The sequence below is a fragment of the Pholcus phalangioides genome, unplaced genomic scaffold (assembly GCF_987345545.1).
Source record: "Pholcus phalangioides strain wild (caught in Gottingen) unplaced genomic scaffold, Ppha-v1.0 ptg000032l_1, whole genome shotgun sequence".
In the NCBI taxonomy this organism is placed as follows: Eukaryota; Metazoa; Arthropoda; class Arachnida; order Araneae; family Pholcidae; genus Pholcus; species Pholcus phalangioides.
The window spans coordinates 6430616-6443935 of NW_028301622.1; the positions used below are offsets into that span (position 1 = coordinate 6430616).

Below are 13320 nucleotides of genomic sequence, written 5' to 3' on the forward strand. Positions count from 1 at the left end.
GCCTTGAAGTTGGGAACCACAGAAAACCAACTTCAGCCGACCACCACTGTGGGGTTCGAACCCGGATCCTCGCATCGCGAGTTCGTCACTATAACCACTCGACCACCACAGCGGCTTATGTATTTGCACGCAGAATCATAACCTGACTTATACGGATTACACTCAGTTATCGTTGGTCTTACCCATTATGTAACTTCAGGGTATTACTGTATTGGAAGTTGTAACATTAGGTGATTGGTAGATGTTGCTTAATAATTTGCACATTTATATTTTAGGTATTTTAATCTCTAGGCTCTCATTTATAGATGTAAATTATATTTTCAATCTCCATGTATATGGGCATCTTTTTCTCAACCACCTCGTTGGTCATTTTGCCTGTTGTGGCATTATATTTGTATTTATATCCTATTACATTTTCCACATAGGAAACGAGAAATGAAGATGGAAAGGAACTTGCGTGCTCGCCAACAAATTGAACAAGAAACCGAGCAGCGACTCAAAAAGATCAGTGTGTTGTATAAGGAAGAGAAAACAATGAACAGCATAAAGGACAAAGGAAAGCAGAACAATATTCCGAAAAATAAAAAGAGGTAGAAATCGCAATAATTGTGGATAAGTCATGTGATGAGATAAAAAAAGTTTTTTTTAACCTAGATAAGTCCATTGACAAGTTCTCTCATCCTGCTGATGTTATCATTTTTAATCTTTTTCCCTCCTTTTCATTCGTTGCAGGAAACAAACGGATTGTTCTGACTCAGAAAAACCTAATGCTTTACCAGTTGTGAAAGTCATCAAGGTCTGTGTGTTGGTTTGAATTTTTTCTGTTAATCAAACTTCATACAGCATTATTTATTAATGTGCGGAACCAATCATGAGAGAATTTGCTCGCGAAATATACAAAGTTTTGTTTTGTTTAAACGATGCATTATCCTAATATCATTATTTCCTAACCTTACAGAGAGAAAGGACTTTTTTCCTTAGGTCCAAAAGCATATTTAGTTTTCACTCATCCTTTGTAGCCTTACCCCAGAAATGAGTTCGTTTATGTGTTATTTCATTAGGTTTCACCCACCTGCAGAGATGCCACTGTACTATAATTTACCTGATCCCAGAACCCAGGTTATTCAGAAAATATGGGTTTCTTCTGAGTTAAAGTGGGTCCCTCTTGAAAAAAGTATGCCTCACTTCCCCCATAATTCACTGGTATCTCGGAATTTTTTCGAGCATACCCCAGGTCTTTGATCACCTGCTTCTATCTCTGTGTTGAGACAGAGTGGCAGGCCATGTTCTGGATAAGAGGAGGAGATATCTCTGTGAATCAAATAATTCATTTCTAAAAACATGTTCCATCCAAAGGTTAATTTACTTTCGTTGTCTACTTAGTAGGAAAAGCTTGCAAAGAAGCCCATTAACACTGAGAATTTAACATGGAATTTAGCACATGTAATAAATCTAAAACAAATACACAATCGATCCCGCTTATAATGTTCCCATTTAGAATGTTTTTCCACTTGGTTCGACTTATTTTCGTGGTCCCAACTTCGAATAATTCTCATTAAGATTTCCCGTTTAAAGTGTTTTCCTGCTTACAGTGGTTTTTATGACAATTTTTTGAAAAACTTTATAAGCAGGATCCACTTTAATTGAAAGTTAGAGGCACACATTTATATATTTACTAATAGATTGATTTATTAATTCTCTTCTGATTGACTTATTAATTCCCTTCTGATTGACTTATTAATTCCCTTCTGATGGACTTATTAATTCCCTTCTGATTGGTTTTCCATTTCATTCAAAAAATCTTAGCTCTTTCAATAATATCTTCTGATTTAAATTTGAAGCAAATGAGATTCTCTCTCTCTGTCAGACACTTATCTTTTGATTCCCTATTCATTTAAATCCTTGTAAAGCGATTTCCTGGTAGAATGATTTTAATTCCTCTCTCTGATGATCCACCACTTCGATCTGTCACCATGTAACTCCCAGATATTTTCACACCTGAATATGGTAGCTATGTCCGATTTGTAATGGTGAAACTTAACAGTGTGCTTGTGTGTGCCCAGCATTTGGCGTGCTTTGTGTTCAGTAGGTGGTGCCGTCTATCTAGGGCAGCAACTAGATACTTTCTCAATGTGTGTAAAATTCCTATTTTATTTGACTCCAATTTTTGAGTAGGGATTTTATTCCCTATACTTGAACTTTTATGTGTGGGAAATCCCTATTTTATTTGGAAAAATCCCTTTTGTATTTATTAGGGAGTGGTTTTAGTATAAAATACCGGTCTGGGCGAAAATTTCCCTAATTTTCATTTTCAAAAGTTGGCAGCTATGACTTACCTGGTGGGACATTTAAAAAACTGTTTACTTTATCAAAGCAATAGAATGTTTTCAGATTAGATTTTTTGCATGAATTTCTACTTGATTTATGCTTATTTATGTATTTATGCATTCATTTTGATGAGTTCGCTGTACTCTGCTATAATAATACAAATCAAGTTATTTGATTCCTTAATGAAATTTCGAGTGCATTTCTAATCAAGGTTCAAGTTTTTATTTTTTTTATGAGAGTAAGTGTTTTAAATCATCTGATAATATTGGATGCATCCTCAAAAAGTTGCACAACGAATGCTTTAAATGCTTTTATCACGAGGAGTATTCAGAATATATTAGTGTTTTCAATGTCTTCGAGTGGATCTAGTTAAGAAAATTAAAATGATACTATTCTGGTTTTAATACCTTTTCCAGTCTGAACACCACGCTCATAACCCAAATTTGTAACGAAATTGTTTCATGCTATATTTCAAAAGAGGTTCGCAATGCAGATAGTAGTCAATGGTGTCGTCTGATACATGTTTTTAAGACAAATCCAATGATACCTCTCACTCTGGGTCTATTCATAATGGAATTGTTTTACATTCCATCTATAAAGATATTTGCAATGCAAATAGAAGCCAGAGGTGTCGTCTGATTGATATGTTTAAGACAAATCAGATTATATGCGATGGATGAATGTGCTGATATATACGTAGAACACAAGGTTTCAAAATATAATATAAAACATTTATTTACACATGAGCAAAGGAACAAATGAATCAAGCCGATAGAAACGAACAACTGCCTGAAAGGGCCGGAAAAATAGCATCAATAATAATTATTAGATATAGTGCCATCTGGTGGTGATACGAAAGAAAGAAAGAATATAATACTAAATATTAGTTGCATACTCGAATACTGATGTCACTCTGTTTAACTACTCTTCCAGTCTTTATGCTAAATTCCATCAAGTCAGTATCTAACACATGATTCAAGGAATTATGTATGTATTCATGTCAGAACTTGTAACTGTGTCTATGACACAGCCTACCTCTTTTTTTACTTCTAGTGATTTGTGTCCAGGCACTGTTTATATCTACCCCCCCCCCCTTTTGCCAATAGCCTGTGACTAAGTTATATAGAGCACCATAGTTTTTTTTTTCACGTAACTTTGCAAATTTTTTTCAGGTTGTTCCCAGTAAACCTGAAACGAAAATTGATGGCCTCTCAAGAATTGAAACCGTTAAATCGGTAAAGAAGGATCCTGTGAGTTCTGTCAAAAATGGTGCTTTGAATACTCCAAAGATCAATTCTGCAAATGTTTTGAAGTATAATTCAGAAAATGCTAAGAAAGCAGATAAAATCAAATTAGCCTCAGCTTCACTGAAAGTTCCAGAAAATCAACCGGCGCTAAATACAACTTACGTTGCTGAGAACAAGGAAAATTCTGAGAGGTAATGTTACATTTTGATGCATTTATGATCTCTTCCAAATGGTAGGCAATTTAAAAAAAAAACACAATTTAAATAAAATGATTGAAAATTTTTCTTTTTTGTGGTTAAAGTTTTGAACTGTTTGAAAATACAGTCAATGCCACTTATTAGAATCACAAAGAATGTTTTCATTCTTATTATTAAGTATTATTATTGTATTATTATTATAGTATTATTATTATAGTATTATTATTAATACTTAATACTTATTATTAAGTATTATTATTATAAGGTATTATTGTTATCACTTTCGCAAGGTATGGAATGAATCAATATAATAACATGAGAAAAATTCATTAGTTATCGGGACGTCCAATGAAAAAAAAATATATACAAGGTGTTTAAAAACTAATCATCTGATTTAAAAAATCATAACTATTAGCTATCACCTTTTAATCCGTTTTGATCGAATAATGTATAGGTAGAAAGAGGGAAATCTTGAGTTTCATGCAGTTACCGATAAGTAACGCTAACGCTCTTCCTTCGGCCGCCACTTCAGTGTTTGTCAAGATGGCGACTGCACAACAGAAATCGTTTTGTGTTCTAAGCTTCGCAAAGTGCAAGTCCATAACAACTGTTCATTGTGCTTTTCGTTGACAATACCCTGGTGTTGAACTTCCTACCACTCAAAAAGAGCATTAGACGATGGTATAAACATTGAGACACAGGTTGTCTGTGTAAAGGGAAATCTCCTGGCTGTCCCTTCATGCCAGACGGAAATGTGGAGCACATCCAATAATTTTGTACGTAGTCCACAGTGGTCATTCTACTTGAAACCAGGACTTTTCAGATATAGGTATCAATTGGTTATCTTATCAGAAACCCCAGAGTCCCAATATGATCACATTAAGCAATGTGCACTGTATTTTAATAGTATCCAAGAGTAATAAGTACCCCCACTTTATAGAATTTTTTTGCTTTTTTAGTTTTCTAGTTTTCGTCGTCTCAAACTAATAAACAATAATAAAAATTATTAATGATTTGAAAGTCTTTTGGGGCAAAGTACAAATTTGCTTAGAAAAAAATCAGTTTTCATCAAGGTACTTTCGGCGAGTTATTTAAATTACAGCGTGTGATATTGAGTGCATGTTTCTGAATTTGCGCGATATTCAACCAGAATTTTTATATAAGTTGCACCAGGGTTGTTAATTTAAACCACGTTGGTTTTAGCCAAGTAGTTTTTTTAAAAAACCAACTGGAGTTTTTTTTTCAAAAAATCACATAAAAGTGGTCTGAATATAAATTTTCTTTGTATCTTAGTTGCTGAAAATTATATATAGTATCAAAATTTCTCATTCTTATTGCATTTTCTAACTTTGTACTACATTCTGATGCTCTATCTTGAGCATATTCATGAATGAGGATTGTATCACACATATGTGGTGGCGGTGTATTATCTTGCATCCTTTTTTTCCCTTCACAAAGAAGCAACAACAGTGGTGACTTCACGGCCAAGGGCAGTTTGTCTTATAATCCAAAAAGACACACGACTGCTCCTTAAGGACAGACCAGTGTTCTAGTAGTTAATTACCTCACAGACATTTTCATTTTCTTTCTATAAAAAGCAGCACATCTCATACTTTATATCGCCACCAGGCTCAATATTGAATTATTTTCCCCCCATATATTTTAAACAATACCAACAGTTAATCAAGTTTCTACTGTACATACAGTAGTATAAGCCCGAAATTGGCCCGTTTGTGAAGTGACCAGTGATCCCCACCCAACAAAATGTTTGGTTAGAAATTCCTTGGAAAATGTACTGGGTCACCGTTTGGTTCGGATGTAGTAGTAAGTGATTTATGAAAAATAATCAGCTATATACAGGGTGATTATAATTAAAGTTCCGATTCCAAAATGCGAACTGCTGGTCAGAATGGCTTAAAAATTTGCATGGGTCCATTGCATGAAGCAATGGAATTTTCTTTGGTGAAAGAAAAAAACACTTCAAAAGGTACAAGCAGATGATGCTGTACTTGGCTGGCGAAATCATCTATTTTGCGCAACCACATCATTTCTACATTTCAACAGCATCAGTGTGTGAATAGCAGGGTTGGACAAATGCCAGGGCAATTAGAAAATCTGTTTTGGCGCCTAAACTTTTATACACATTATTGCTAAAATGAAGTGTAACACAATTTTTTCCCCATGTGTCCCAACATGGGAGTGGGTCATAAAGTCCTGGAAAAGTTTAAACAAAAAAATTAGGACTGTTTTTTGGGGGGAACATGCTTCGCTCTTAACGAATTTGGCTGGCACTTGAATTTTTTTTTTTTGATTTGTCCAGCCTTGGTGGATAGCACAACTTTTATCAAGATTCACATTGCAACACCAGTGAAGCAGCTGCTGAAGAATCATTTTGATAATAACATAACACGACATTTGGCTGCCATGTTCACCTGACAGATGAACACTACTATAACCCTTGCAACTTTTGGCTTTGGGGATACCCCAAAATGTTGTGTAGTGGTCAGATTGCAAACTGGTGAATTGAAAGCACATTCACATCATTACTATGGCATAGGCCTACTCTGATCTGCTGTTGAACAAGCACTTTTTACAGTTTTACAAGCACGTTTTACAAGCACTTTTGTTCTTCCACCTCACAGCCAGAACACGGCGGACAACATTTAACATTTCTTATGTAAGTTGTAGTTTAAATGACTTCATTTTTGTGATGTTTCCATGAATTACGAAATTGTGTCATGCTAATTGCATTATCATTTTGCCGTCATATCCTGTCTGTCATATCCATTTTGCAAGCAAATTTCCCATGTACAGTGTCATCTGTCTTACATTTTTAAGTCCCCTCCCCCGCCATACAAAATTCCATTGCCTCAAGAACATTCATGCAAATTTTCGTCATTCTGACCAGTGGTTTCTATTTTACAGTGTTTTGAAATCATTGAAATCAGAACTTCAGTTATAGTCACCCTGCATATTGTGAATCTAGCGTCCAGGGTTTAAGCTGGATAAAAATTCTTTTTGCAAAAAAGTGAAAATGGTGGGAAAAGCTTTAGCGAAATGCTAATGAAATGATTGATAGTTGGATGTCTACTCGTTTCGTACCTCCTGTACGCATTTTTGCGAAAGTGGCTACCGCTTTTGCATTCTACGATTTTCTTTCACATTTTGGGAAAATGTGTCCGTAGCTTAAACAATTATAGCGTCCTAATTAAGCATATTGAACGAGTAACTGAGAGAGGTAAACATCTTTATTATAGGGTTAATAATAACATTAAGAGAATTCTCAAACAAAATATTCCCTTGAGTTAAGCTAGAAAATAACTAAATTGCAAAAGTTGGTTTTCATTCAAATGTAAGAAATATTTATAGATTAATTAATATGGGAATTGTGTTTATTACATTAATAAACATTTTGTTTTAATAATTAGGAGTTAGAATGATTTCTCAGAAATTTTGTTATTTTTAATGCAAATGCTATTAAAACTAAACTGTTTTTTTATTTGGTTTTTAAAAAAAGTTTTTTTACCAACCCAGAGTTACACTATAACTGGCAACCAAATTATAAAAAATAAAATTGATATTTTCTGCGCTTATACCATTAAAAATCATTTACTAAAAATGCTCATGTGTCATTGAATAATAAATTAACACATTCTAAATTCCTACACTGTGTCGCTTGTGAAGTGCCAATTTTTCTGTAAATTTCATAAAAATTTGTTGAGCACTATATAAGAATATTATAAGCGAAAACACATGTAATGAAAATTAGAATTTTTATAGAAAACACATGTATTCGTGAATATATGTGCTATTCTCATGAAAATGTGCAATACTTGTGTTCAAAGTTAGTAGAATATTTTGTGAAAGTTACAAACCATTTTCAGTTTATCATACAGGATTGAGATAAAAAGTTTTTTTCTGTCCTCTAAATGCAGTCATGACTAAATTTGCATTGGAAATTGTGAGTACAAGCATAGGGTTATTATGGCCAAAATTTCAAAACGATTTGCCCAGTATTTTTCCAGAAATTTGAGAAAATGTCTAAGCTCCAAAAAGAACAGACTTTTGGCAATATGGTGCATATTTGCTATAAGCATTTAATTTTTGAAATTTTATTATTTTGACTTGAAAACTAATTCAGCGAGTGAAGGAATTTAACTAGAATTTCACACATGCAAAAGAGCTTGTTATAAGCAGACCAAACTATGTAATATGATACCATGTTTCCCTGAAAATAAAACCCAGTCTTATATTAATTTTTGCTCCAGAAGATGCATTAGGGTTTATTTTCGTGGTATGTCCTATTTTTCTGATGTAAAAAATCTATATATTAATTTATCTTCAAATATCTATTAATTCAGGTAAGAGAAGGGTGGCCGTTAAAAGGGTGGGTGTTTTACTGCATTTTATAACTCAATGCATTAGTCAAAGTAATGGAAGTTAAAATGTGTTCGTCTGGCTGATGATTTTAAATAATAAAAAAATTTAATTCTTGCATATTCCCAAGAGACCCATAAAATCTGTCTAGGGAATTAGTGTTAATAGGCATCCATGCCCGAACCCAGACCTGCAGTCAGGGGCAATCTCTGTAACCTAGGACTTTTTTTTGGAATAGGGCTTATATTATGAGCATCCTGAAAAATCCTGCTAAGGCGTATTTTCTGGTTAGATCTTATTTTTGGAGAAACACAGTACAATACTTTTTATGCATTTAATTTTTGTTGATGTGCATTTTGAAGAAAAAAAATTTATTTAATATATCTTAGCTATACAATGACACCTCGTCCTGAAGAAATGAGTTACACCAATTATGACATGAGTGAACTACACCCGTCTGATGATGATGATGATGTCTCTACATCAAAACAGATACCATCCTGGGCTCAGGGTATGTACAATGTTTTGTATTTTGATTTGCATACTTGTTTTGTACAACTTTTTTTTGTTAAGATAATTTTCTGAGAAACATTCTTCAAAGCTATGAAAATAATTTTGTCAAATGTACATAAGACAACAAAAACCTCTATGACCTCAATAAGTAACGTTTCGGCTGATGCCCTAGAATATAATGCTAATGTACTTTGTTTTCAGCATTAATGGAATTTAACAATTATGATATTAATCCTTCAAGCCAGTTCAGAAATGTTGTCGAAGGGAATGATTATGATGACTCCACTTCTAAGAGGCTAAGGCTAGCCATAGATATTCATAAAGCGCGATGGTGCAGCAGAAAAATTTCAAATGAAAGAGTAGAGTGAGGTGCATAGAGTACGGCGATCCGCAAATGGGTCTTGCCACCGGTGCTGCACTACATACTGAGATCTACGCAGAGGGGTTTAAAGAAAAACTTGAGTGAAAATAACCATGCTTTCGTTTTGTGTAGGTGTTTTTAAATGGAATTTTTCTCCCACCCCCCAGTTAGCAAACATTACCACTGCTGAAGAGTTTTATCCCAAGATTGGCTTGTATGACAGACGGTGTTGAAATATTTTCCTAACCGAATTTTTCTAACATATCCCTCACAAAGTTATTACGAAGTGGTTTCATGAAGCATGATAACCCTATTCTATAGCATTCCGCGACTCATTCGTTTTATGGTGTGCCTCATTTTCTGTAAAGTGTTGCCATGTGGTGCATTGATTGTGGTTCTCCCATGCTTAGGGCAATCAGGTAGCAGATAACTTCTAATCTGATTCTTGTTTTTGCTTTGGGTTTTTTTGTTCAGTAGACGAGAAATCCGGTTTTTTCCACTATTGGCTCTGCCCTTTGCTTACTGGTGGGGGAAAAATGGCAGCATTGTCTTTCTCTTCCCCCCCCCCATAACAATATGGGAAAAGCACAAAATGTTCTGCGTGGGTGGGTCAAATCTTCCCATTTTCATATCTTTAGGGAGCTGTAGATGCATTCAGGTAAGGGTCAGAATGTAATTCTGCCAGCGGTCCACAAACTTCTTCAAGGATGGGATTGGCTGTCTTGTGATGAACAAATTATCTCAGTGAGATAAATAAGTTTTGGAGATAATGACAGAACATTTATTACCTCAGAAATGAATGTTGGGTTACTCACTTTTTGATGCCTGGCCTATGTTCTCACTTGGCTGCCCTTTTTATATAAGCAAAACCAATTTTATTGGGTATGAAACAGATATATATCTTGAATCAAAGTGCACCTGGGTAAGTGGGGAACAAAGAAGCAGGCACAACAGCAAAAGCAGCGACAATCAATCGGCATACAATTAATCAAATATTATTATCGTCATATCAATAGCAAAACAAAAGGCAAGAAAAGAAATGCATAATCTATGGCAAATCTGATGGAATGATGCTTAAACAGGAAAAAGTGAAAAGAACAAGAGTTTTATGCAAAGCAAAAAAATGCGAGCAGAGAACTTGTATTTTTTTAGGACCAAAATCTTTTCCAAATTACTTTCATTGGTTTAAAAACGGGGAACATTACTGTCTTGGTGGTGAAATTGGCACCCCTATTCATTATTTAACATAAATTAATAGTAATATAACAGTAAATTAACCACGCAAACTTAGTAATTTTCAGTGGGGGTTGTGGTCAGGTGATTTTGCAGGCCAATCGAGGTTTAATACAGTGTGAGTTTTCATCACACACATATCACACATGGAATCAGCACTGTGAACTTTGCTATTGTCATCTTGAGAAATGGTAGTGTCAACAGCAAACTCATCATGAGGATTTTAACCTGATCATCGAGAATATTAAAATAAGCATGCTGGTTCATGTTAGCAGTCACCTCAATGAAGTGAGTACAGTAGAACATTGATTTTCTGAAACAATTGCGGACTGGGGGTGTTCGGATAACCGATCATTCACGGAAAAAAATTGTGGCAGTGTCATAGGAGCAATATGAAACAAAGAAACAGTGATGTACTGCATTAAATGCAAAACTGTATATATTTTATATTGCAAGTCTTACAAATGACAAAGAACTGAGTAGTCTAGTTTGACAAATTCAAAATGGCCATTAAAGTAGGCCTACAGTTTAGTAAAAGTCCAAAATTTTCTTTTGCTTTAGAGCTGAGACTAATTTTTTTTGCCGTTAAAATCTCACAAACGTTTTAAAGACAGAAATTGGACAGCACCATATTCTTGTTGTTCTAACCACTTCATAGCCGTCTCAAGGCAGTGAAAAGCTTCCTCGCTGAATGGTCATTTTTCAGCATGGTGGTCATTGCTAGGCTCTTCCTCATTTGCAAGGGTTGTCGATGGCACTAGCAATGATTTCATCATCCGTCAATACTTTGATAGCCAGGATCGTCAACATCACATTCTTTCCAGTTTTGAATGTTTTTCTAGTCATATTCTTTAAATCCTGAAGATTCTTTAGTCAGCTTAGCCAATTCTGATACAAATTGGCTGTTTGGTGGCTCTTCAGATGCATGATAGACTCATCTGATAAAGAACTTATTCCAGGAGGGGGAAGCACTAGCGGAACTTCTACATTACACGGCTCACAAATTTGAATTTGCTGACTGGAATGCTTTCAGTTAGCTGATGTTCCGGTTGATTGGTATTCAGATAATCAACGTCTCTGTTGATTGGTATTTAGATAATTGATGCTCTACTGTACTAAACCACACATGCACCTTTTCCACCAAATCCATAGTACAAAAACATCAGACCCACATCCAGCCTGAACCTCACCTTGCACACATTGAAGATGAAATACTTCATTGAGTCTTGACACTATGCATCATATGAATAAAGGCAAAAATATGATTCCTTGGACCACATTACACACCTTGTAACTTTATTTGCTTCAATACCCTCTTGTGAGGTACCAGACTCCAAATTTCCATTGCATGCTGTTTCCGTCGCTATGTTTTCTCGCAGACAGGATGGGATGGAATTTTATTCCCTGACTGCAGTAATTCGTGTCGAGTTTGGAAGTGATTTTGATTCACAAGCTGTGAAACTAGTCTCTAGTCCTCTCAGTTAGGATTTTTTTCTGTCCACCGTTCTGGCATTGTGTTTTATGACCATGCATGTTGCACAACTTGAAGAAACGTTAAACAGTCTGCAGTGAAACATCAAGTCTGACAACTTCACTCACTGTATGCCCATGGGCACAGCCAAACACGATTGTGCCTTTTCGCCATGCTGTCACATCCTTGCATTTACCAATCTTGACGAACTACGTTACTCCCTCTTGAAACAAAAAATTTTCACTCAATGTTACTGCCTTATGATCACGTAGAGGCAGTACATATGCAGTTGAGTACCTGACTCAACTGCTGCGCTATCTGTAGTGAAACTTCAATATAACAATATTCTGCAGGCCAATAAAAATACTGTTGTAGAGGGATTATATCATATCGAGAGCCAGCAGAGTTCTAACATTAGACATTTCAAAACAAGTCTTAAGAAATATCAGTGTGAGGGATTTATTATATTGTGTATCATTTTGGGGAGGTTTTGCGGTATTTGGTTTTTTCATTATTCTGCTGTTGTAGAGTTAGTTCATTGATCATATCTACATTTTAATAATGCTTGTATACTTTCAGGTATTCGCTTCAAAGAAGCTCTGATAAAGCAGCATTATCACCCCCCAAAGAATCTTGAAGAACTTTTCCCACCCATAGAAATTGATGTGGATGATGATTTCGGGATGAGAAGAATAAAGAGGATCCCTCGCACAAGCTCTGCAGTTTGGAATTTGACACCTTTACGTCATTACTAGGGTATTGTTAATATTAGGAATTTGGGCTGTCCACAGGATTTTGGGAAGAAGACTGCTTTATATCTCTTTGTTTCATTGTTACCCAGTACGTATATGAACGAGAAATTTGCAAAATGTTGAATTCCAACTAGATTTTTTTTTCAAATTTGTAAATAGTTTTTTTTTATACTTTCTTTTGGTGTATTTATTTAACAGTGTTGTGTGTGTGTAACATTTAGAATCTAAGTGATTATATTGATTTTTATCATATTTCTGGAAAGGAAATTGTCGCAATGCACCTTGAATGTGTTTTAAACTGTATATGAAATATATAATATGTATATTTGTGATCATTACGCATTAGTAGCGAATGTCTCTCTATTTGATCATTCATATGTTCAGGTTATCTTCTGAAAATTCTGTTTTGTCAAAATATGACCAGGCTATTTCTGTCCATAAATATGTTGTAGCAATAAATTTTGTGATCTTGTCATTTGTGTTATATGTATAGTAATGTCCCGAAATTCAATGATAGCTGCCAAATCTCCCAGATTTTCTGAGAGGCTCTCAAATTTCTACTCCATCTCCCGGACTATTCTTATATTTTCAGAATTTCAACCGTGATTGTAAAAAGTCCCTAAGGAATTTAACTGGAGGAAAGACCATTGTTTTTGTTTTTTTTTAATGTCGAAAGTGATGTCACAAGCATAATGTAAATTGTTGCCATTTTATCAAGTCATTAAAAATTCATTTTGGGGTGGATAGACAAAATTTTTGCCAAACGACCAGCGTCAATGTGGTCTTTCGACATCCAAAATTAACAAGATTTGTATCTGCTTTGACCATTTCCCGTTAGTCT

General features: G+C 34.9%; 1 protein-coding gene across 2 annotated transcripts in view; it reads left to right on the forward strand.

Annotated features, from left to right (window-relative positions):
- Nucleotides 1–12954, forward strand: part of LOC149066840 (uncharacterized) — a 48978-nt gene extending 36024 nt beyond the window's left edge. For both annotated transcript variants that reach the window (XM_089253207.1, XM_089253206.1), the window contains exons 9-13: nucleotides 426–590; nucleotides 733–796; nucleotides 3501–3766; nucleotides 8539–8660; nucleotides 12307–12954. In XM_089253207.1, coding sequence (XP_089109333.1) covers nucleotides 426–590; nucleotides 733–796; nucleotides 3501–3766; nucleotides 8539–8660; nucleotides 12307–12482 — 793 coding nt within the window. In that variant the 3' untranslated portion in view covers nucleotides 12483–12954. The remainder of the gene's footprint in view (nucleotides 1–425; nucleotides 591–732; nucleotides 797–3500; nucleotides 3767–8538; nucleotides 8661–12306) is intronic.
- The last annotated feature ends 366 nt before the right edge of the window (nucleotides 12955–13320 follow it).